The sequence below is a fragment of the Carcharodon carcharias genome, chromosome 1 (genome assembly GCF_017639515.1).
Source record: "Carcharodon carcharias isolate sCarCar2 chromosome 1, sCarCar2.pri, whole genome shotgun sequence".
Taxonomy (NCBI): Eukaryota; Metazoa; Chordata; class Chondrichthyes; order Lamniformes; family Lamnidae; genus Carcharodon; species Carcharodon carcharias.
This window is the reverse complement of record NC_054467.1, coordinates 93,678,521-93,702,029: the sequence shown is the minus strand read 5'-3', so window position 1 is coordinate 93,702,029 and position 23,509 is coordinate 93,678,521. Positions and strand designations below refer to the sequence as shown.

Sequence of the window (23,509 nt, the reverse complement as noted above, 5' to 3'; positions counted from 1 at the left end):
GTAGAAATTGAGCACCGCTGTCACTTTCACAGGTACTGGCAATGGATGCCTTCCATGTCCCCATGGTGCCAAATCCTGCAGCAGCTGCAGATGTGACTGACCAGTTCCCTAGACATGAGCAGTCTTCAGTGACACTGGTTCTCGGTCACCTGCAAGAATGAAAGGCGGTGTCTATCGACCCTGTATCTAGCTAGGCGCCGATTAGCGACAGCTCACTGTAGCTCTTCAGTGGCGTGCATGGGAGCCTCAGCTGCCTCTTCTTCCTGTGGGTGCTGGTCTTCCCTCTGCACAGCCAGGTGCCTCAGCCGCTCTCTTCTCCATCGTCATCGCTGTCTTTAGGCCATCAGGCATACAGCTAGTTCACCAGCTCCATGATCCTGATGTATTCCTCCTGCAGGATGAAAGAGAGAGACATGTGGTTTAGCTTGGGTGTACTAAGAACCTCTCTTGGTTAAGTCTGAAGGCCTCTTACCGCTTCCCGGAAAGTGCTGGCCACCACTTGGATGGCCAGAATTCAGTGCGTTGCATGGCTGCCCAATAGCCCACCTGCCTCCACCCACTCCATCTGACAAATTGGCGGCAGCTTTGCCCAGTGGACTGCATGCTGTGCTCTCAGCTCAGGCACAGGCATTCTCCTAACCCGCACTGCAAGGCTGCCCTGTTAGCTTGAACCATGGGGGAGACTGGTTCAAACCGGGATGATGACATTGCAAGGGGCTGTGATCACCTCCACCAATGACTGCTCCATGGCCAGCTTTAGCAAGGAGATTGTACAATGTGCTCAGTAGACCATCTTTTCTTCAGTGCACTAATGCGCTCATTACTTTGCAGTCTGTGCCCGAGGGTGAAAAGCTCTGGAGCATTTGGTGGCACTTTGATGCCTCTGCTTTGCTTGAGTGGGCAGAGAAGCGAGAGGCCCAACTCCAATCATATCAATGTGGCTGCACCTGAAATGTTTCAGCTGCAGAGAAATGGTCACTTTACACAAGGCGTCCCTAATGCAAAGCCGCCTCTCTCGCCCACCGCCCCCCCCAATCCCGCACGTGCTTGTGTGCTACCTTCAAATACAGGGCAGCCCTTGCCCCCTTCCCAAGCTGCCTCAACCACAGGGCAGTCCTTGCCGCCACCCCCCACCTTTCCCAACATGCCTCAACCTTGCAGTCCAACAGGCGACCCTTGCAAGCGCTCCACAATGTTACTGTGTACTCACCTCTGAATTCCCCTCAAAATGCAGACAAGTGCACGCCTTTTATATACTGTTGTGTAACATGTTGGCGTGGGCGGACAATCCAGCGGTGGGGGATGATTCTGGTGGGCTGGCCTTACAATGTTATACTGATGTATTACAAAGAGGTTCCCGTTGTCCAATAGTGGGAAACGCGGCCTTCCATTGGCGGGCAGAGCGGACGATCACAAACTGGTTTCACATTGTTGTGAAACTGATTTTCGGCCTTCTCGCATATTGTCCACTCATGCCAACGAATATGCTGGACACCAGCGGGCACGGAAAATCCCGGCCATTGAGTGGAAAAGGAGAGAGAGAGAGCGGGACAGAAAGAGAAAAGCCTGATGTGAGTAGGAACATCATCGGTGCAGACAAACATAAAAAGGATCATTAAGGAAGAGTAAACTCAGCCATCACATTAAAGCAGTGGGTGAGTTGAACGTTTCTGTATTCTCTCTAAAAAAAATAAATTAAGTTGGTTTTTATGACAGGCTCCTGACTCATCTTGTCGATGTATGAGTGGCCCTTGATAATAATTGTCCTTGTACTATTCGAAAATGGGAATTGCTTTTCCTTGCCTACCTTATCCAAACCTGCCATAATCTTGTACACCTCTATCAAATCTCCCCTCAAACTCCTCTGCTCCACCAGGAGGTACCCTGGAGTCGCTAAACTCAGCAGTCTTTAGATCAGTATTAATCATCTCTCTGGTGAAGGGAAACAGTTTCTGATGTATGACAGTCTGCAGGGTTCAGGCCTTGATCATCTTCTGGCTTCCATTTCTCCTAGCCAGCAGCTGGTACCAATCTTTCATTTAGCACCTCATGGATTCTCAGGACAGGGTGATTAAATTCCCAGACTGCAAGTCCTCTTTCTCAGCCATACCTGCCCCCACCCCAACTTATACTGATAACTTTGTTTAGGCCAGGGAAGAGAAAGGCAGGCTAAAGCCATAGGTTTCCCTGAACAAGAGCTTACCTTGAGCCATGAGTCAGGGGAGTAATAGGGCTTGATCACATCCTTTGAGTCTACCATGCACAGCATGCAGCAACTGGTGGATAATTGTAACAGCACACTTTTGGCAACATATCTAGCCCTGTATGAAGGGTCTACTCAAATATAAAGGACCATGTAAAGGAAGGTCAGATGCATGATGACATGCTGATCTGCACTGCAAAGTCGAATGACTAGTGGTGAAAATTAAAATCTACCCTTATTTGTCACTTACCTCTAGTGTCACAATCTGTTTTGCCATGGCCATTTCGACAGTTTCATACATCTGAGTGTTCTGTATTCCCAATCCACAAAAAATGGCAAATGCTTCCAAAAACTGCTCATCATTTTTATTGAAGGCCTTAATTTTGTCAAAAGTTTCTCCCATTTTATTCATCAGCTGACAGACACCTGCAATGCACAAATGACATACTGTAGCCAATAAAAAAACAGATAGTAGATTTAATGGTTTCAATGTCAGTTCAGTTCATGCAGGCATATGAAATATTGAACATCAGATAGCACATGGACTGGATTAACACATTGGTAATGTAATATGAAGTCACCAATGGTGTTTGTAAAAAAAAAAATTAAATGGTTACTAAAAATCAGCTTAACACATGCTAGTGCATTTGTTCCCTAACACTGGCAGAACTCTGTCAATGTCCCAGCTAGTATTACGCAAAGTAGCTAATGTTGGTTTACCAACTTTTTTTTCTAATGGGGCCTATAATTTCTATTCAGCTTGTAACTAAATGTACTAGTTAACCTAAACAGTAATATATTCACAAAGATGTGGCGATGAAGAAAATTTATTGAGTTGTTGTGATCTGGAAGCCTCTGCCTGAAAGAGTGGTGGAAGCAGGTTCAATTGTAACTTCCAAAAGGGAATCAATGCTTGTAAGGAAATATTTGCAGGGCAATGGGGAAAGAGCAAGAAGGTGAGGATAATTGGACAACTCTTTCAAAGTTCCACAACAGGCACAATGGCTGAATGGCCTCCTTTTGTGGTGTATCATTCTACTATTCTACTCATATCAGCCTTCTCCAACGTGAGTGTGATAGCACAGCGTTAATTCAGAATGCAAACCTCATCCTGGCCATCACTGAAAGAATAGATCAGTGTAAAGGTAGAGCTCCTGGATTGTACAGGATTATGATCAATCTGGGAACTGCAATTAATCCATTGGGAGAGAAATTAATTTATAAAATTAAATTGTAACAACAAACTTGCTCCATTGTTATGATCCCTGTGGAGACCGATAATTTTTAAAAGAGATATGAATTTCCCAGTGACCAACACAAAGAATCATATGACAAGGTTTCACATTTTAAGACCTTTACTGTAACAAACAAACTAAAATCAAAATCATTACTCAGTAGACAGCTAATACATAAAACACAGAAAGGATATTCCTTATTAGCTTAAAACAATCAAAACCCCATGCCACATTTAAACATTATAATGCACTCCCCTTCCCCTTCACTCAATCTTGAGCATAATCAAATGGACATCCAGCAGCAAGGTGCCCTCTAGTGATTCCCTGGCTTTTAACTCTTCACAATCCTTGTTTTCTCAAATTGGGGTTCTGTCCTCACCAGATCGCCACTGTTGATTAACTCAAAAACAATCATTTGCTTCTGTCTAGAATAGCAGCACCTACTTTTGGTCTTCCCCCTAAATCTCTCTCTCTCCCTGACAGCCTCTGAGAGTCGATGAGTCTGGACAAGAGTAAGGCCAGTTTCCTCCTTCTTTGTGTCCAGATGTTAAAACTTGAACCTGACTTTGAATAAGTTCAATTTGAGTTTCTGTCTCCATAATAAGCAGGTCATATGTACTTGTCTCTGGGCAGATCCCATAGGAGGTCACATCCTCCTCTCCAAACTACTCCATTTTAAATTGAATTAAAGGAGACATAATTGTCTTATAAAGTCAGAATTCATAACATCATCTTTTGCTAATCCATTCCTATTGTCTCGATTCATAATTCTTACATAAATAAATTACAATGAGGAATTTGGATAACTTGTGTAAAAAAAATTGTATTATTGTCAGAGATTTTAGAAGAAGGATTTGCATCTATGTAGCAACTTTCATGACCTCAGGAAGCCCCAATGTACTTTTGCACCCAATAAAATATTTTGAAGTATAGTTATTGTCGTAATGTAGGAAATGCAACAGTCAATTTGTGCACATAGTCCCACAAACGGACATGAAATAGTGCCCAGGTAATGTGTTTCTCTCTGCACTCTTTCAAAATAGTATCTTGGGATCTTCTCTACCTGAGGATCCCACAGACCCTCAATTTAACATTTCATCGAAAAATATCCTGAATCCTTTGTTGGTGTGTGATGAGCTTGATTACAGATCACATGCGGCTGAAGACTCATTCACTGTTAAATGTTGTAAAGATGTTCCCAAAATATGACCTACTATGTTTATAAACTGGTAGAAGTCTGACTGGTAGAAACCAAGTGGCCAAATATTTAAACTGGCTTGTGCAACTTATGTGCATCAGTCACACTGCCTTCCTGCAGGTTGCAATGTTAACCTGCTTTACTGAGCAGGTGAAAGGGACATTGTGTTCTTCTTTAAATATGCAAATCAGGCTCAGATAAGAGCGGGCCTGATTTCAATTTTACCCAGCAAGACCCTCCTGACCATTCCACACCAACTGCTTACTAAATGTAGGGGACCATCCCTTTGACTCCGCAGTAATCCCCTCCTGCCCATCAGCCAACTATTACTGAGGTCTATGCAGGTGTGGGCCAGGAGTTTAAATCTTCCAGGTATCACACCTGGGAAGACTCGACCATTTGGCACTCACTTTGGTCCTAGCCCATAAGAAACTCAGCCCTAACATTTCAGCACAACGTATTTTTAGTCATGATTACTGTTTTAACGACTTTCTGATTTGAATTTAACATTTCCCCGCTGATGGGTTTGAAGATGTGCGACATGTTAAATCCAGCTCGTTGCCAATAGCTGCCCACCCATGACCTCACTGCAATTATACCAGCGGCGGGAGTGGTGCCAGGTGGTCAGCCCACCAGTGGGTCAATTGAGTCCCTTAAATGGGTAATTAATGATTCCGAGTGGCTAGCCCAGCAGATTTCCCTGTGCGAGCTGGTGATAGACAGGGGAGGTGTCCCTCTATAACTGGCCCCCTGGGCTCCTCAGAGAGGAGTTAAAGGTGTAATACCCCCAAGTTGCCCTCCCCCCATGGCCTCTCAAACTCTGGTCGTCACACCCTCCTGGCTAACACCCAAACACTTATAAGGTTCCAATCCAGTGCAACTCGCCTCCTCATTGTCCAGGTGCAGTACTGACAATGGCCACCACTCCTGCTGGTGCTATTGGAACATTGTGAGCTGCTGGCCTCTGGATGGCCAGCAGTTCTCTGAGTTGGGCCTTCCAGTCTCCGAGGAGTGGAAGTCCTATTTCCAAACTATTTACGGCTAAAGTAACTACAGGGCAGCTGTTCTTCTCCTGGGGGGCTCACTCCACCCCACTTCTTAGCCGGGGTGTGGGGACCATGGTGCCCCATATAATTTAGCCCTGTATTACATACATTTGGTTGTGCATCAGCTAGTGATTATACATTTGACAGAAGATGTCATGTTAGCTGCACAATATTTGGGTAGTGGAAGAATAAGCAATATTCTATTGATGAACAGCTCTTTCCAGGGACAGCAAATGCAAGCATTTTTTTAGTTAGTGGTTAAAATATTTCACTATTGTGTTAGCCCTTCTTAAACCTCAGCGACATTTCTACACCAAATATTAAAAACTCAACAATTTATTTTTATAGCTCTTTCTTATTTACCATGATCAGTTTCAAATACAAGACTAATTACCATTCAATAAGCACATCAAAGGACTTTCAACGACATTATAAACACTGACAGCAGAACCCAAACAGTTTACAACCATTCATCTCAATTCTAAAATATGGAATTTGAGACAAGATGTGTGCTAAATGCAGCATGTTTAGGAGAAGGAACCTGAAGGGAATTTTAAATCCTAGGGGAGAATTTTCTCCCCGTTGGTCAGTCTGGTTGGGAGTGGGCGTGGAGCCAATCGCAGCCCACGAGCGACTGCATGCCGCCATATTACGTGGGTGGGCCAATTAAGGCCTGCCCAGCATGATGCGCGCCCGGTAGTGCTCAGCACTACCTGTGTAGGCAGGGAGAGGAGGGAGAGTCAGGGTCTGCGCTCTTTCGTGCATGTGCACAAAAGAGTGCAGAAATCTCCCTGAGGCACGGAGCTGCCTCAGAGAGATTAATTTCATAATGAGAATTTTAAATAAATAAGGTAAAATATCGTTTACAGATGTCCTCCCATGTGACAGCGTCACATGAGCTAGGACATATTTATTAAATATTCCAAAAATATTTATTAATGTAATAAACCCTTCATGAAACCTCATCCCGCCCATGGATGAGGTTTCTTGAAAATTGCAATGGCTGCTTGGGCACTTCACTTGCCCACCAACCTTAAGGTTGGAGGACAGCCCTGTCAATATCTTTGATTGATTTATTAATGGCCTTAACAGGCCTTTGACAGTTCAGTGGGTGTGCAGCCAACTCTGGTGCGCGCCCGCCAGATGGAAGATCGGAATGACACGAGGTGACGTCTGCCTGATGTCACCACATGTCATTTTACACGTTGGCGTGTGGAGCCCACCTCCACATGCCGAACAGAAAGTTCTCCCACTAAAAACAGATGGATTTGGGTCAGCTGGGAAATTAAAATGTAAAAAAAATCAAATTCAAATCTAAACTACTTCCAAACCACCAACTATCTACCTTCCCCACAATGATTTGTCTGGCTCTCCACTTCCACAAATCCCACCGAGCTCCCTGCAATCACTGAACTCCCTACATTGTCTCTGCTCTCTCCAACTCCATGATGGTTCTGATCTCCCAACTGTACAACGTCTCTGCTTCCCTCATCTCTTCACCACCCTTCACCCCCACCACAACCCCAAACTTTTAAATCTACTTGCAGACTTTCCACTGGACAAGTAAGCAACCAAGCTTGTCATTCAGGCTGGCTATTGGCTAGGAAACCTGGAAAAAAATTTCAAGCATACGCTGGAGTTCCAGGGCATTTGGGGATTCCCATCTTAACAACTCTCCCTGCACTCAGCCAACTCTGATATAGTGCCTCGGTAAATATCAAGGCCAAATATTTTAGACCTATGGTTTGCAAAACTCTCCACCACTGGGTGTTTCCTTGTCTCATGTCTGGGTCTGTTTTGATTAGTTGATAGAGATTAATTGCTATGATTAGTCAACAATCCATTATTATTTTATCATGCCAGATTATTGTATCGCCAGAGTGATAGGAGGCAAATTAAATGAGCCTTGGTCTCTTTTTGTCCAGCAAGTCCTATGTTCTTTTGAGATTGTTTTCCTGAAACCACTTTGTAATATTGTATAATACATTCTGTTGATCATAAACGTGATTTTAAGATTAATATTCCATTTTCAGCTGCAGTTGCTAAACATGCCACCGCTGGTGTGGTTTGTCACTAATGCACAAAGATGGCTGCACTAAAGGTCTAATGATACTGATTCAGTTCTTTGTTCAAGTTGATGAAGCAACTTCATGGATTGTTTATATTATTCAAATTTAGAACAACATTAGAATGCTCACGGAGTTCATTTTTCTGATTCTGCTTGAAAAAGTAATGGGTTTTAAAGGTGAAAATAAGATTCAGTGGCTGAAGGGTGAAGCCTCTGTAAAATATTATGATGTCAATCATTGAAAATTATTTTTAGGCTACAATCTAATTCTTAAACATCATTTTGAAAGAAAGCTTGCAAGATTTTATCAACCACATTCTAAATCTCCCTGGATTTTAAGGTTATTTTAATGTAACATAGACATTTTGGAATATAAAAGGAAATATATCTTTGTCACATTAATGAGACATCTGCAGCATAAAATCAAGCTAATCAGTATAATGTTAACCAAACTGACATAACCATTGTTGCCATCACTCACGTAATATTCATGCTATTGTCAGACAAATATGTAGATGACACAACCTCACACAGCTACACATAGAAGCAGCAGAAATTTTGCTCGCAGGATACACTGAGGGTACAGGGAGAGACATGCACTGAAAAATGGGCCTGGCAAGATACATGGTTGTCAAAATAAGGGAAGTATATACCACTACACACTTGGGTGCAAGAATTATGAAACTATAATTATTTTATCAACACCGTTCACCAATAATTGTTGGCTGATTAAATGTTAGTAGCAGCATCCTTTAATTCAATGCCATCATCAAATCTTTCCTGTCCGGCCAACAATTTCCTAAAGAGTCATTATTTCATCCCCATTTTCACAGTTAACAGAAATAATGCTAAATGATGACATCTTTAATCTTTTAACACATGGTTCTTTGTAAAACAGTAACACAATTTGCGCAATAAGGTATTTTAGCATTTGTCACCTTTTCCTTCACTTTATTGCTACCCATTTAACCATGGTCTCCACACCCCTTAACCCAGCCCCCTGACCGCCCCTGCCTTCGCTAACCACCCTAGTTAAGATTTTTCAACTCATATCAATCTTGAGTAAACCCAATTTGGTAAGTCAGCACTCTGTTCTCCTGTAGTAAAAATAGTTGTAATCCTTTGAATTTTGTCATTCTTGTATTTGTCCTGATGACGGCAAGACAAAAAGCTTCTGCAACGTGTCTCCCTTTTCTGCAATATTCAAGTTCTGTACTGTCAAACAAATATTATTTCTGTTAAGGTGCAGCTCCAAAGTACTTCTGCATTTGTTGACGTATTAGTGGATTCTTTACACCAACCTAAACTCAACAAAGTTTTTTCTTGACATATTAAAGGTCATTTCACTTCAGCATCTAACTGATTATCTAGTCGAGCGGATTACCCATATCCTGTAGAACCTATCTGATATTCAATTCATTGATATCTAACCAGGTGGAGAAGGTAAAATTGAACCCCACTTTATTCATATTTTGACAGTGCAACCAGATAATTTGCAATGTCGGGGAGTAATAAAGGTGTAACATAAAATCTGGGTTTGGATGATATCATATGCCAGGAAAGCCAAACTTGAGTGTTTTATGGAAATCTACTGAATTTTAAATTTAAGTTACAATCTGATGATGCCGTTTCACAATGACAGGGTAATTAATGAATTAATTATCATTGTATTTAAAACATCTCATCTGCTATAGCATAAAGTGTGTCCAAATTCTGGAGGGCTGTGAGGGCATGAATGCAATGTAACCTGAAAGGGAGATTGCTATTTTTTATGGAACCCAGATCCACAAGGTTTCTCTTTCATTTGCCCTTCTTCAGGATTCCCAATCGTGAGAGGGGTCTTGCATGTCTTCCTCAGCAATTTGGGGGTGTGGCTTGGGATGTTCCCAGGCTAACGTCAAAATTAGAACCTGTTTACACATTGGGCCCACGTAATCCCATATGTGCCCAGAATAGTTGTGGGCTTCATGGTGAGCCACCTAAAGGCCCCAGAGATGTTAATGCCCTAAGGTCATTGATTAAGAATTATTTACTGTATGTAGCCCCATCATTTTCACTGGGGACAGAAATGTTTTCCTTGACTTCAATCTTTAGCCTGATAAATGCCACGGGCCTTAAGGGGAGGGTACTTTGATTTTCTGTCAGCACTGTAGCATGGACACCTCTGTTCTATTTCTACAGGAAGGGGGCATCTACCTGTGAGTCTGTAAATTACCCTGTTCCCATGATTGGGTACAGGCCTGGCAAAGTTGCAGGCAAAATGCTTGCCCCACTATTCTTCTGTCACTTTCAAAATTTCCATAGAATTTCAAGTTCGGTGTGTTTTATCATGTTTTTCACATTTTCTTTAAAATTATGCCTCTATCTTTCTGGTTTACTTTCTATTCTTTTTGTCTACTTCTTTTATTCTTTTTGTAAACTTCTCACACATTTTCTGTTGTCATTATCCCTGTTTTCATTTGCCTTTGCCTCTTTTTTACTCACTCATTTTGCTCTTATTTCTTTTTCTCTTTCAAATAATTTTTCGGCAATGTCTCCTGCTCTTTTTACATGTTCTTTCAGTTATTTACTCAATAATCGTTCATCTTGGGATTTACAATTAGGGAGAATGACCAGTTTCGACAATTCCTTCCTCAAAAATATGCTCTATCCACCACATTCTGGTGTTTTTACCAGGGTATTTTTTTGGCTGACAACCAGAGTGCTCATTGATGGAGCATGGAGTGACTTCCAGTTCATAAGAGTTGGCCTGGTTGAGCAGAAGGTAGCAGTCTTAAGCTGTATTTTAGGAGTTGTCCATCAGATGAATATAAATGAAGTGTTTTGATGCAATGGGCACAATTTTCTCCACTTATATCCTATGAGAAAAGCAGGACCATACGCAGGTAGGGGACATGATCTACTAACTGGTGAGCTCCTCCATCTCATCATCATCATCCTCCTCCTCTGAGGATAACGGATGCTGTACATCTTCCTTCAGCACCAGTTCTAGTCCTCTCTGCAGTGTCATGTTGTGAAGGGCACAGCAGACCACAAAAATCCTGAATACTCCTGCTGGCACATATTGAAGGGGGCCCCAAGATCTGTCAAGAAACCGGAACCTCAACTTGAGTAAGCCAATGAATTTTTTATTATTGCCCTAGTTTTTATCTGGCTCCTGCTGCACCACTTGTGCCTCTGTGATAGGGTTCCTTACTGGGGTCAGCAGCCAGGTTTTGAGTAGGTGTCCCTTATCTCTCATTAGCCAATCACTGAGAGTGTTTAGTGGAGAGAATACCTGTGGAACTTGACACTGCTGAAGGATGGCAGGTCCTTGGCAGCTCCCTGGATACCTGGCACGCACTTGCATCATATTCTTGTGGTGTTCACAGGCCAGCTGCACATTAAGAGAGTGGAAGCCCTTCCAATTAACAAAGACTCCTGGCTGATCTGATAGTGCCTTAACCGCCATGAGTGCAATCAATCACCCCCTGGGACTGTAGAAATCCTGTGAGTGAAGTAAAGTTGTCAGTCCTCTGGGTTTGACTGACCTCATCTGAGTCAAAGTGAATATGGTTGGAGGTCTTGGCAAAGAGGCCAGTGGTGACCTGGGTAATGGTTGTGGGCTGCAGAATGCAATATTCTGTGAATGCCACCAGCTCTTACCCAGAAGGATCCAGATGCAAAGAAATTGAGGGCTGTTATCACCTTGGCAGCCATAGACAATGAATTGTCACATACTCCTCTTGGGTGGAGGTCTGCTTCCAAAAGACTGCAGTTGTCTGATTACCTCTTATGAGAGCCTGAGCTTACTGAGGGACAGTTGTTTGGAGAAGTTGAAGAAGCTGACCTATGGCCTCCATACACTACAATGGGGGCTATCACCTCTTTCAAGGTTCAGTTCTGTATCCATTCCCCAGAGCTGCACTTGGCTGTGGAGGAGGCAGCTGCTGTTGCTGCCTGAGATGCTGTCCTTGTTGTTATGGCTGCTGGTCTGGATCAAGTTGCAGCTCCTCCTCAGAGCTCTTACCAACTGAACAACATGTATCTCCCATGTTACAGGGAAGCCTGGCAGGCAAGATGTTGAGACTGAGCTCAGTGGGCGCCAAGGCACTTGGAAGTTACTCGAAAAAATTGCTGTTCCCAAAGTGAATTCAGGCAGCAAGAACTGGTACTGTCAGCGATCGCCTTTCAATGCAGCTAACCACAAGGTTGCCAATTTCAGCACTTATGCAGTTGCTAGCAGTTCAGTTTCAGTCAACAATGACATTCCGCTCCCACTTTCCTGCTCCAACCTCCTAAAGTACAAGCACAGCATGGAGCCCATGTGTTGACTGGGAAAGTCAGAACACAGGGGTAAAGAAGCTCTTAATTATCTTTTATAACTGCTTTACTTGCGTTCCCACCAGATCAAAGGGAGTTCTCCGCTGGCTTTGGAACCCATCCAGGAGAAAGCAAGAGGAGCAACATCGGCATCCCAAACCAAAATCACTTTTAGGGTATTGAACTCTCCCACACACAAACCCACCTCCCCTTGCCTTGGAAAACTCGCCTCATTGTTTGCTAGAGTATAACGTTATACTGGTGAACTCTACAACATAGAAATCTCTTCTCTGCTCATGCCTCTTGATTAGTAGGAGTCCAATAGAACTCAAGACACATTTCATTTCATTTTCATATGCTTATAAGGTTAACAATTTTAATTTGAACATTCAGTTCTTTGGTGGCTGAAAAACCAAAATGGGAACTGTTAACCAATCTATACTCACCTTTGGAGGTCGGGAACTCCCATTCCCCACAAACCTTGGGTCTCTTGTACAAGCGCTGGCCAGAAGTACTTGCGCTGTTCGTTTTTAAAAAAAATTCTTCGAGCCAAGGATCAGCCCTGCGCACCTGCGCAGAAGGGGAAAGAGAAAATGGCACAAAGAGGCAGGTCAGATATTGAGGCCCATCATCAAGTAGATGTGGTAGGGAGCAGGACACGGGAGGGGGACAGGGAGAGGTCCCAAAAAGAAATCCCAGGTATGGGCCAAGGCCAGGGAACAGAAATAGATCCCTTAAGTGAAGTTGAAGAAAGGGGCAGAGTAATAGGCTCCAAATTCAAGAAATAGCTGTAGGGAGCAGATTTTAAGTGAAGTGGGCATGAGAGGAGCCCTGAAGATCTGAGAAGCCAGCCAAGTGTTGGTGACTCCGCACTGCGAGCCATTGGGACAAAGATATCTCTTTGGATCAGTAGTATTCTGCTTGACATGGCTGAAGATCTGAAATTGTGTGTGGAAGGTGAAGTTTGAGTATACTCGGAGATCCAGGGGAAAGGAATCTTGGAAGGCGAGGTTGAAACGCTGCGAGGTAGGTCATTCTTGAAGCCATCCAAGTAGGAGCGACATTTGGAGAAAATTCCAAGGCAAAACCTTCAGAGGTGGAGTTTGGAAACCCTTGTGAAAAAAACAAAGCTTCAGCGAAGATTGGTTGACTCATAATGTGACAAATGTCTGGGTGGGTTTTTGAGAATTCCATGGAATCTATTCTGGTTGTATCTGTCACCTATTGTGTCGCGTGGTGTGTCCGACCACAGTTCGCCTGTTAATTCACATATGCCTCATACTTAACCCTGAATGTTAGTGTATAAGATAGATATTGTAAATTGTTATATCTTCATGAATATGTATAGTAAAGTTTATTTTTGTTTGTTCAAAACCCATGGAACTTTGTGGCTTTATTCACTTAGTAAGTGTCTTTAAAGTAGGTCAAAGCGGTATTGGTCCCTGACCAATCTACCCCCATGTCCTGGTGTCTGGTCAAGGGTCATAAAAGAATTAAAATCACTTTGAAAAAATATTATGCAATTTTATTAGGGAACAAATAGCTTTCTAGTTGTTAATTAGTTATTTTTGTTACTTTCTGGTTCTTCATTGATAGCATTTATATTTCTTCAAAAATATTTGAGGCAATCAGTATCGGTCAGTTAAGAGTGATTTGTTGTTTTTTTGTGAATATTAAATGTGGCATTTTTGTGCCCAACAGGTTTTTATATATGATGGCCATTTCGCTAGTATGAAACAAGACAGACATTTTCCCATGCCTCATGGATGCATGTCTTTTATTGTATAGATTTTAATTGAGTTGGCAATATGAAAATAGAGTTCATGATCGTTAAACATAGAGGTGAAAAAACTGGTTCAAGAACAACACAATTGTCATTAATTTAGAATAATGGATATACAATCCATGGGGGCTACAGTAATAAAATTTGTTATCAGTTCTGAAGGAATGATAAAAGCAGTATATGTTGTACCTATAATGCAACAATCATGCATGTGGTACTGTGGTACTCATCGTTACTTACATAGAACATAAGAAATAGGGTTTGAAGCAGACCACTCTTGAGTCGGCTCCATCATTCAATGTGATCTTGGCTGATCTTCTACCTTAACTCCACTTTCCCACTTGCTCCCCACATCATTTGATTCCCTGGGAGACCCAAAATCTATCTATCTCAGCCTTAAATACACTCAGCACTAGAGCATCAAAATCCTCTGCGATAGAGAATTCCAAAGAATGACAACGTACAAGAATGAAGACATTTCTCCTCATCTCAGTCCTAAATAATCATCTCCTTATCCTGTGATTTTGCCCCCATGTTCTAGATATCCAGCAAGGGGAAACAATCTCTTAGTGTCTACCCTGTCAAGCACCCTCAAAATCTTGCATATTTTAATCAGATCGCTTCTTCTAAACTCCAGAGGGTATACGTCCAATTTATTCAGCCTCTCATCACTGGATCCAACCCAGTGAACCTTTGTTGTACTGCCTCAAATGCAAGTTTATTTTTCCTTAACTATGGAGACGAAAACTCACACAATACTTCAGGTGTAGTCTCACCAAAGTGTTATACACTTGTAGGAAGGCTTCTTTATTCTTGTACTCCAATCCCCCTGCAATACCTATTACCATAATTGCATTGAAGTACTTCAGAACAAATGTTGCTGGCCATGCTTTGACCAAAGCTTGGGTGGATGTTTAGGTTATTTTCAGCCACCAACAGAAAATATCAATTTTATCTTAAGCATTATCTTTAGCTCACCCCCAACCCCAACTTTAGCCAAGGTATCCACATAACAACAGTTATGGAGCTAAAACCAGAAAGTGCTGCAACTATTCAGTAGGTCTGGTAGTATACGTGGAGAGAGAAACAAAGCCAACATTTCAAGTCGAATGCGCCTCTTCTTCAGAATCTTCTCCAGTTCTGCAGCAGTCATATTTGACTCAAAATGTTAACTCTGTTTCTCTCTCCACAGATGCTGCCAGGTCTGCTGAGCATTTCCAGTGCTTTCTGGCTGTGATTTTCCAGCTCTGGTGTGGTGGCTCTCGCCAGCCAAAAGTCCATTGACTTTGGTGGGACTGGACGATCCCACCAGCAGGAGGGATTCCCGTCCTCTGTTTTTATTTCAGATCTCCAACATCTGTAGTATTGTATTCATTTCAGTTACGGAGTTAGATTTTGTACCATGTTAGCGGGTTAGACTACTCAAAGGTTAAAGGGATGGACATCTCTGTGTTTGGGAATACATTTCTTTTCTTTTCAAACATGCAGCTATTTTTAGATAAGGCCCTTCATTCTAAAACACAGAATTGGAATACTTTGGTGCACTGTTCAAAACAAAAATTAATAGTGGTGGCTTTTGCTTGAAACAGGGTGTAGTTATTGGTCTACATATACAGATATATGATTTTAGAATTCTTTGTTAGTTAAGCAAAACAGGCAAGAGCACATTAGCAGCTTGTTGTACATCCCACACATGAAAAAGACATTGGGTAGTGTGTAAAATGCTGCTGATAGTCATGAATATGATGATGAAGTTCATTCTCTTTTGTGCCTTTCAGTCTTTGAAAATTGACGTGCATATATTTCAATCCGTTGTTTTAAATTCAGTTTCTTCATTACATAAATATTTTGGGCAGGATTTTGCGCTTTGGGTGGGGATCCCAATGCCAGTGGCTAATGTTGGTCCCGTCCCCATATTGCCTTGGAAGCAGTCGCCTGGCAGTGATTTTCTCTGAATTAGCCATTTAGTGACCAGGAGGCATGCTCGTGGTGGGCTGTTGAAAGTGGAGGGCCAACACGAGACCCTCCACACTTAAAGGGTGGAAGCTTGCCACTGCAGACTTGGGAACTGATGGGCACCTTCATCTTGAGGTGCCACCTCAGCAATTTTAAAGAATCTAAATAAAAATTTGTCACACCTGCCAGACCACCATTGTGGAAGGGGAGGCCACCTCCGGACAGCAGACCTGTTTCAGACTTTCGAGAGAACCTACAGACTTTTAATTGACCTTTTACTTACCTTAGTTGGCTACCTACCACTTGCAAGCATGTAGCCCTTGCAGGTCCAATCCCACCTCTGGGAAAATGGCTTGGGAGTGGGATGGTGCTGGCAAATTGCTATGCTGGCCACCTGCATCCTTTCTTGCCCCCATATCGGGGGAAATAAAATCTGCCCATTAGTACAGAAATAGTGCCTTTGAGGAACAACCCTTCTATGCTTTCTATATGATGGCTGCATTCCTATTTTTCCTGTTCACTGCCTTGTTGGCTTTGTGCTGATTCCCAGGGCACTGGGGTCTTTACAGAAATATAATGTGACATCTATCTGTCCATCTGTCCGTCCATCTATCCATCCATCCAATCATTCAAAATATACATTCTATTATGAAAAATCAATCCCATTTTCCTTTTGAAAATATGAAGTGCTCTTAATTGGAGCTCCACTCCTTGACTAGAGTAACGTGTTAGGCTCATCAACAACATGCATTTATTTGTCTCCTCTATACACTTAGATTATCTTTTCAATTAAACCAATTAATTCTTCCCAGAAAGTACAGTTTATGCAATTCAAAACAATGAATAGCTAGTTAAACTTAAAGAAGTAGGTGTTAAATTTATCTCTTCAATAATTCCCAATTTAAAATCTACTTACAGAAATTAAAGCAAAATACTGCGGTTGCTGAAAATCTGGAATAAAAAACAAAATGCTGGAAATACTCAGCAGGTCTGGGAGTATCTGTGGAGAGAGAAACAGAATTAATGTTTCGAGCCAAATATGGCTCTTTTGGGGGGTGACTGAATTAGGTAGGATGCCAAATTATGATTTTCCGATGGTGGGTTGAGATGCAGAGATTAAGCCAGTGGCGTGCCGGACCTCGCACCATTCTGTGATGGTCTTGTGTTTGTAACATATACTTATTGCCATAAGTACTCATTAACAAAAATCTTTTTCAATAAAGTCCTACCTTCAAGATAAAGTCAGTGGTGCACAAGAATATCATCGCACCCAGTTCACATTTGTTTAAAGGTGGTCTGCGGCTGGTTACAGGGCTTTGTGTAGTTGTGTCTAAGGTCAGCAGTTTTCCTTGTTTAACTCCACGGCACAAGGAGAATGGCAGCTTGAATGGAGGTTTGGGACTGGCAAGGGTGAGTCAGTGGTTGGGGGGTGGTGCTTATGGAGAGGGGTCAGGGGCATGGAGGAATTGAAGAGGGGTCCAAGAGAGGGCAGAGGCTGGGGTTGGGGGCATGGAGGAGTGAAGTGGGAAGGATCTGACTTCCTGGATGTGGTGGGAGTTTGTTGGGGACAGTCAGTCAAGGTAAGAAAATGAGGGGCCTAAAGATGGTATCAGGACTGTCCAAACGTGGGTTCATCTCAGGGTATTGGTTGTCTGAGTTCTTACAGGGCTTTGAGTTCACCTACAATATTTCAATAAACCCTGCTGAGATAGCTGTCAGACAATATCCTTTACGACGCATAGAATGGAGGGCCAGCTGAGATTTCAAGGTCAGCCATGCTTCACAGAGTGGTGAGTACAATACTGGACACTAACATGAACATTCAATAAAGAGTGAACAAAAAAAAAACACAACATTGTTTCGTCCACAATAAAGGAAATGTCCCTAACTCCCCTGTAATCAACAATGCATGCCCACTATGAGGCATAACACTGCATTTAGCTCTTTGACCAAGATATCTCAACAAATAATAATGATGCACAAATGAATAAAGTGAAACTAATATAATATAGATTATTTACAAGTGAAACTTAAATTTGGAAAAACACCCTGCCACCTTTGTACACTCAATAAGTCCTATGTTAATGGCAAAGGAGTTGGGCAGGCAAGTCGTGGCTGTGATGCAGAGCCTACCTGTTGACCAGGAGGCTCTTATGTAGCTCGCCTGCAGCTGCAGCATTGTCAGCTGATGGCAGGTTTCACTACTGAATAGCATCGCCACATCGGAATCGTACGTCTTTCCTGTACACACCACCGACACTTTAAATTTTAATTGTAATTGCATGGGAAACGGGAAAAAGCAAGAGAGCGGATGTCATGCACAGTTCCATTCTGCCGTCAGGAATGGCACACCACTAACAAAATTCTGCCTGTTAACTCTATATCTCTCTCCACAGATGCTGCTAGACCTGCTGAGTATTTCCAGCACACTCTGTTTTTATTTTTGTTAATAGAAATAATAGCTATACTAAATAGGGGGAGGTGGTGGCATAGTGATATTGTTACTAACTAGTATTCCAGAGACCCAGGGTAATGGTCTGTGAACCTGGGTTCAAATCCCATGGCAGATGGTGAAATTTGAATTTAATAAAAATCTGGAATTAAAAGTCTGATGGCAGCCATAAAACCATTGCCGATTGTCCTAAAAACTCATGTGGTTCGCTAATGCCCTTTAGGGAAGGAAATCTGCTGTCCTTACCTGATCTGGCCTACATGTGACTCCAGACCCACAGCAATGTGGTTGACCCTTAAATGCCCTCTGAACCAGGGCAATTAGGGATGGACAATAAATGCTGGCCTAGCCAGCAACACCCACATCCCGTGAACGAATTAAAAAAAACAGATTGGTACAGAATGGAAGAACCTCCTTTGAACAGAGAAATCTCTTGAGTTAAAAGCTTCATTAAGATTGTGAATGGTTTATTTAGTCATGACTTTCTGAGTATAGGCTGAAACCTGAATTTCTGTATCAACAGTTGATAAAACTACTTCAATAATTGATGCACCCCAGTGAAATTAAAACAGTTGACAGCAGAAAGCCAAAGGATCTCATTTTTCCTTTCATTGCAATACATTGTGATTTTTAATAAATGAAGTGAATCATTTGGAAGCATTGCTCATAGGATGAATGAAATGTGCAGACATGCAAACAGATCCCGCACATACAACCAACACAAATGTACATTAAAATGTTCAGAGAAGCTCCAGTACCTATCACTTTATTCTTCTTTCCATTTTTAATTGGGGTGCAGAGCAAGCTTTTTATTTGTTTGTTTGTACTTTCTGCATTTTCATTCTATCAAGCAAATAAAAATAGGGTTAAAAGCTACCGGGAATATCCAAATGCCGCTAAACGATAAAATCCTTGGGCGAAATCAGTTTAAATTTGTTGAGGTTCATAAAAGTTCACTTACCTTCCACATAAAACGTGCATCCTTGTTAACGTCTGTAATATTCAGTGTTTCCATGGTGTTTTTTGCATACTTTGCAAACATATAGTTGATTTTACTTATATCATAACTCCTGTTAAAATCAAATAAATATCTGTTAACAAGCTCAGTAGTTATCAAGACTGCTGTCCACCATCTAGAGACAGTTAATACTGGCTTTGATATAAAATGTTAATATCTTTTGTTTTCCCTGCATCCTTCCGAAATGCTTTGTCTAATTAAATTATAAGTTGCACTGTACCTTTCAAGTGATCTGTTTATGAATTTTACACCCATTTAGTAAATCGAAAACTAACTTGTAAATTGCTTTATTTTAACATTGGACTTGTGTACAATTTTAAATACTTTCTAAAGGGGGTCTCGGCATCGCAATGGAGTTTTAATCAGGCAAGAAAGTACACTATAAATTGAACAGAAATTTGTAAAAGCTTATGGGTAGGATTTTCCTTGAATTGCACTAAGTGCAGCAACAGGCATAAAAAATTGGTGTTTTTCCTGCTGACTGCAAAGACAGGTTTTCACACTGTATCGTCAACTTCCTGCCTCATTAATGATGCAGACACAGGAAACGCGCCATATCATTGGCGGGTGGCCTGTGAATTGCCTGCCATGACCTCATCTCTTCCTCACTCTGGGTGCTGTGTTTAAACTGCAGCCGTGTGCATAATTTTCCATGTCTACAGGCCAGGGCTGTTTCACTCAAAACATGGCCCTGAAAGCCAATAAGATGGTAGGACCAATGTTCAGTGATGCCTCATTGAAAGGCCTTTTGGATCCCGTGGAGGCCCGCCACAATGTCTTCTACCCTTGCTCTGGCTGCTGGAGGTCCCCAACCTCACCACTGCAGCTTGGGAGGCAGTGGCAACGGCGGTCAGTGCCATCACTGCATAAAAGAGGTCAGCCACCCAGTGTAAAAAGATGAATGATCTCATCAGTGCTGCCAGGATAACTCAACCATCTCATCACTTTCAACTTACATACTCACAAACATATCAGACATTCACAGGGATCTCGCTCACGGCCAGCTCAAGAGACAAAGCCACTCACTCTCCCTCACACACCTCTGCAGATCCATGTTCTCATCCTGTCCATGGCACCACTCACCATCCACACATGCCAGGCATCCTTCTCATCTGCCCTGGTATGTGTCTTGCTCACACTTTCTCCATCCGTCTTTATGCAGGAGAAGATCGTACACAATCGCAGGGAAAAGTCCCAGACGGGGGGTGGAGTTCCAGAACTCAACTTCCTAATGGAGCTCGAGAACAGAGGCAACAACCTGGTCGGAGAGGAGATGAACCATGCCTGTGGAGATGTAAGGATCCCGCTCCCGATCATCCATCAGCCCATGCTACTGTGAATGCAATCTCCCGTTTTTTACTCGGCTGCCATGCACTAATTATCTTTACTTTCTTTCATAGGCACCTCTGGCAAGCACCCGATGCCCTCAACCAGCCAAGTCCTCAGCTCCAGCCCTAAGGACACCTCGGAAGAGGAACCAGAACACAGCAGCCTTGAAGACCCATCACAGTGCTCACCCACACCCTCCACCAGCGCAGAGAGTCACACCTGGGTAGGGCCTAGATCTAGAGGAGGCTTGGGGTCACAATCTGATGAGCACAGCGCACAATCTGGTCCACAGCAGTTGGAGGCAGGGACATCCAAGGTCACCGACACTCGGAAGACTGCTGGAGGCCACGATTCAGCTAAATCCGAATCAGATGACAAGCCTCTGGACTTGGTCCTAAATCAGTTGATGGAGCTGCAGCCATAAGCATGGGAATATCAGGAAGGGTCATCAGCTGCTTTCCTCAGATTGCAACGGACAATGGAGGAGTCCATCCACCTTCAGTCTGAGGTGATTGTGCCATCATGTCAATGCACCTAGGTCAACATTGGTAGGATGGCGGTCACTATGGAGACCTTGGTCCAGGACATCGGTTATGCACTGCTGCAGGAGCTGCACCTCATTGGTGTAGGCATTGGTGGCCATCAGTGTCAATGCAATGGGCTGCGGGGCACCTCAATCTCACTCCGGTGGTCCCTTCCCCTCAAGGAGTCAGCCAGGGGCCCTTGGGCACCCATAGGGAGGAGGACCAGCAGCCAATCACCTTGGGGCCATCCTCTCAGGTGACTTTAGGAGTATCAGTCAATCCCAATCCCCTCTTCCTGAGGCCCCATCACCTCCAGCTCCACAGGCTGAGGAGGGTGCACCTGCCGCATGGCAGGAGACCCAAAGCAGGCTGGGGCCCTCCAGGTTTCAACTCCGCCTCCCACCCCGACCCCCAGAGGATGCCTGCCAAAGTCATCACAGACAACAGGGCGTAGCAGTCAGCAGGCTGCCTCCACCTCCGCTGCACCCAGATGTAGCAGTAGGATTAGGGAATCAAGAAAATAATAGAAGCACAACGGTGGCACGGATTTTCACATGTATGTCATGTTCACAACTGTAAATAGAATCACACCCATTCCACATCTCTTGTGTATGCCTCTTTGTTATGATGAGCTGCATTGCAGTCACTCAAGTGGTACACCATGGTCCCTCCCACAAATTATCACACGATCCGCTATCAGGAGCCTCTTGCCAAAGTAGTGTGCTTCCATAACACCACAGTGTGTGGCACCTTTTGCACATCATTCTTGACATCAGTGATGCCTTAACGTTGAGTGTGCTTGTGGAACAAACCTCGTTCACATGCTTTGCAGGGTCATATCATGTTTACTTTTGGCTACGTATGTTCTCCTATCTCGTCTGCATTCTTGAAAGGTGAAGATGTAGTGTACAAGGAGGAATGTGTTCACACATGGAGAAAGTGCATGTATCGTGCAGCTCCATGTGCTCTCTGTCATCCGGCAAGGTTTTCATGCTGTGAGCCCATACTCAGAGCTCGCGTGCGCTGGTATCAGCCAACTGTGTTTTCAACTTTCACTGTGTACATCTGCTAAGCTCACCAATAAGTGGGGCATTTTGCCACCTCAAGGTGATGAAGCTCAGCCCTTCTCAGCCACATTTTTGTCCTGGCGCTCGAACATCCAACCCTGTGCGTCTCTCAACCTGTAGTTGTGTGTCTTGCGGGGACAAGGCTCTCATCACAAACTAGGGATGCAGCGCTGTGCATCCCCTCACCTTAGCACTCACCGAGGTTACTGATGCTAATTCCAAATGCTCATTTCTGGCAGACAATAGAAGCTTTGAGCAGGCTCTGGAAGCGCACATGGTTGTTTTAGACAATGTGTAGTGGAGCAATGGGATAGGAGTAAGGATGTACTGAAGCTGCTCTTTATTCACAATACATAGCCAAGAGGGCTTCATGGTGTGTGTGCATTATGGACTTGGCAAGGTCAGTGTTAAAGAGGAGGCATTTTAAAGTCTGGCAGTGCTTGACGTTGTTGTGCTCAGGTGGTCCACATCCATATCAAGCTGAGGATATATGTCAGGATCCCTAACTGAGAGTGCCGGAGGTCACTGTGATTCGAAAGATTGCATGTCAGACGACTGAGCCACCTACAAATGGATTCACAGCAGCAGAACGTCATCGGCTGCCTTGCCCAAGTGTGAATTATCTGATTCACCATTGATGTTACACCGAGTGCGTAGTTCCGTTGCTGGAGATGGATCTCCTTGAGGAGCCTTGTCACATTGAAGGCATACAGTTACGAGCCCACTGAGGATTGTGCAGCAGCTCCTGGCTCTTGTAGGCTGCCATTGTGCCTGGGATGCTGCAGAGACGCTTGAAGAGGCAGCACCTTCTGATGTCTGATGCCAGGTCGCCCTTCTCCAGCTAGCACCTCATCTCAACAAGGACACATGCTCCTGAGGCCTCATCCTTCTTCATAGGATCAGGACAATGTGAGCCTGATGTGTAACTATTCACTCTCATATTGAAATGAGAGGAATTGCAATGCTGGAGCTCATGCTGGCCCATGATGGAGGGCTCTTGTCCAAGAGAATACTCACTAGAAGGCATCATCCTCCTGGTGGGGTCTGGTGGCTATCAGGGCCTCACACACATGCCTGCCTCATCCGGCTCATGCTATGGCCTCTTCACCTGCAGCCTCGTCTTCTTCGAATTCATCCCCTTCAGGGTCCTCCTCATTGGAGGAGACATGCAGCTCCTCCATGTCAACATCTGGCAAGCCCTCCCCTCTTTGCAGCACCAGATTGTGCAGTGCGCAGTAAGCCACGATGATCCATGAGACATCTGGAGACTGTACTGGGTTGCTCCACCAGATCTCTCCAGGCCTAAGAATCAGATCTTTAGGATCCCT

At 43.5% G+C, this 23,509-nt stretch overlaps 1 protein-coding gene across 6 annotated transcripts in view; it reads right to left on the bottom strand.

Moving 5' to 3' along the window:
* The window catches only part of pde5ab (phosphodiesterase 5A, cGMP-specific, b), a 264,229-nt gene that overhangs the window by 176,469 nt on the left and 64,251 nt on the right, over positions 1-23,509 (bottom strand). For all 6 annotated transcript variants that reach the window (XM_041198053.1, XM_041194077.1, XM_041195659.1 and 3 more), the window contains exons 8-10: positions 19,205-19,313; positions 19,002-19,086; positions 2,454-2,629 (exon numbers count right to left, since the gene is read on the bottom strand). In XM_041198053.1, the coding sequence (XP_041053987.1) occupies positions 2,454-2,629; positions 19,002-19,086; positions 19,205-19,313 (370 nt within the window). The remainder of the gene's footprint in view (positions 1-2,453; positions 2,630-19,001; positions 19,087-19,204; positions 19,314-23,509) is intronic.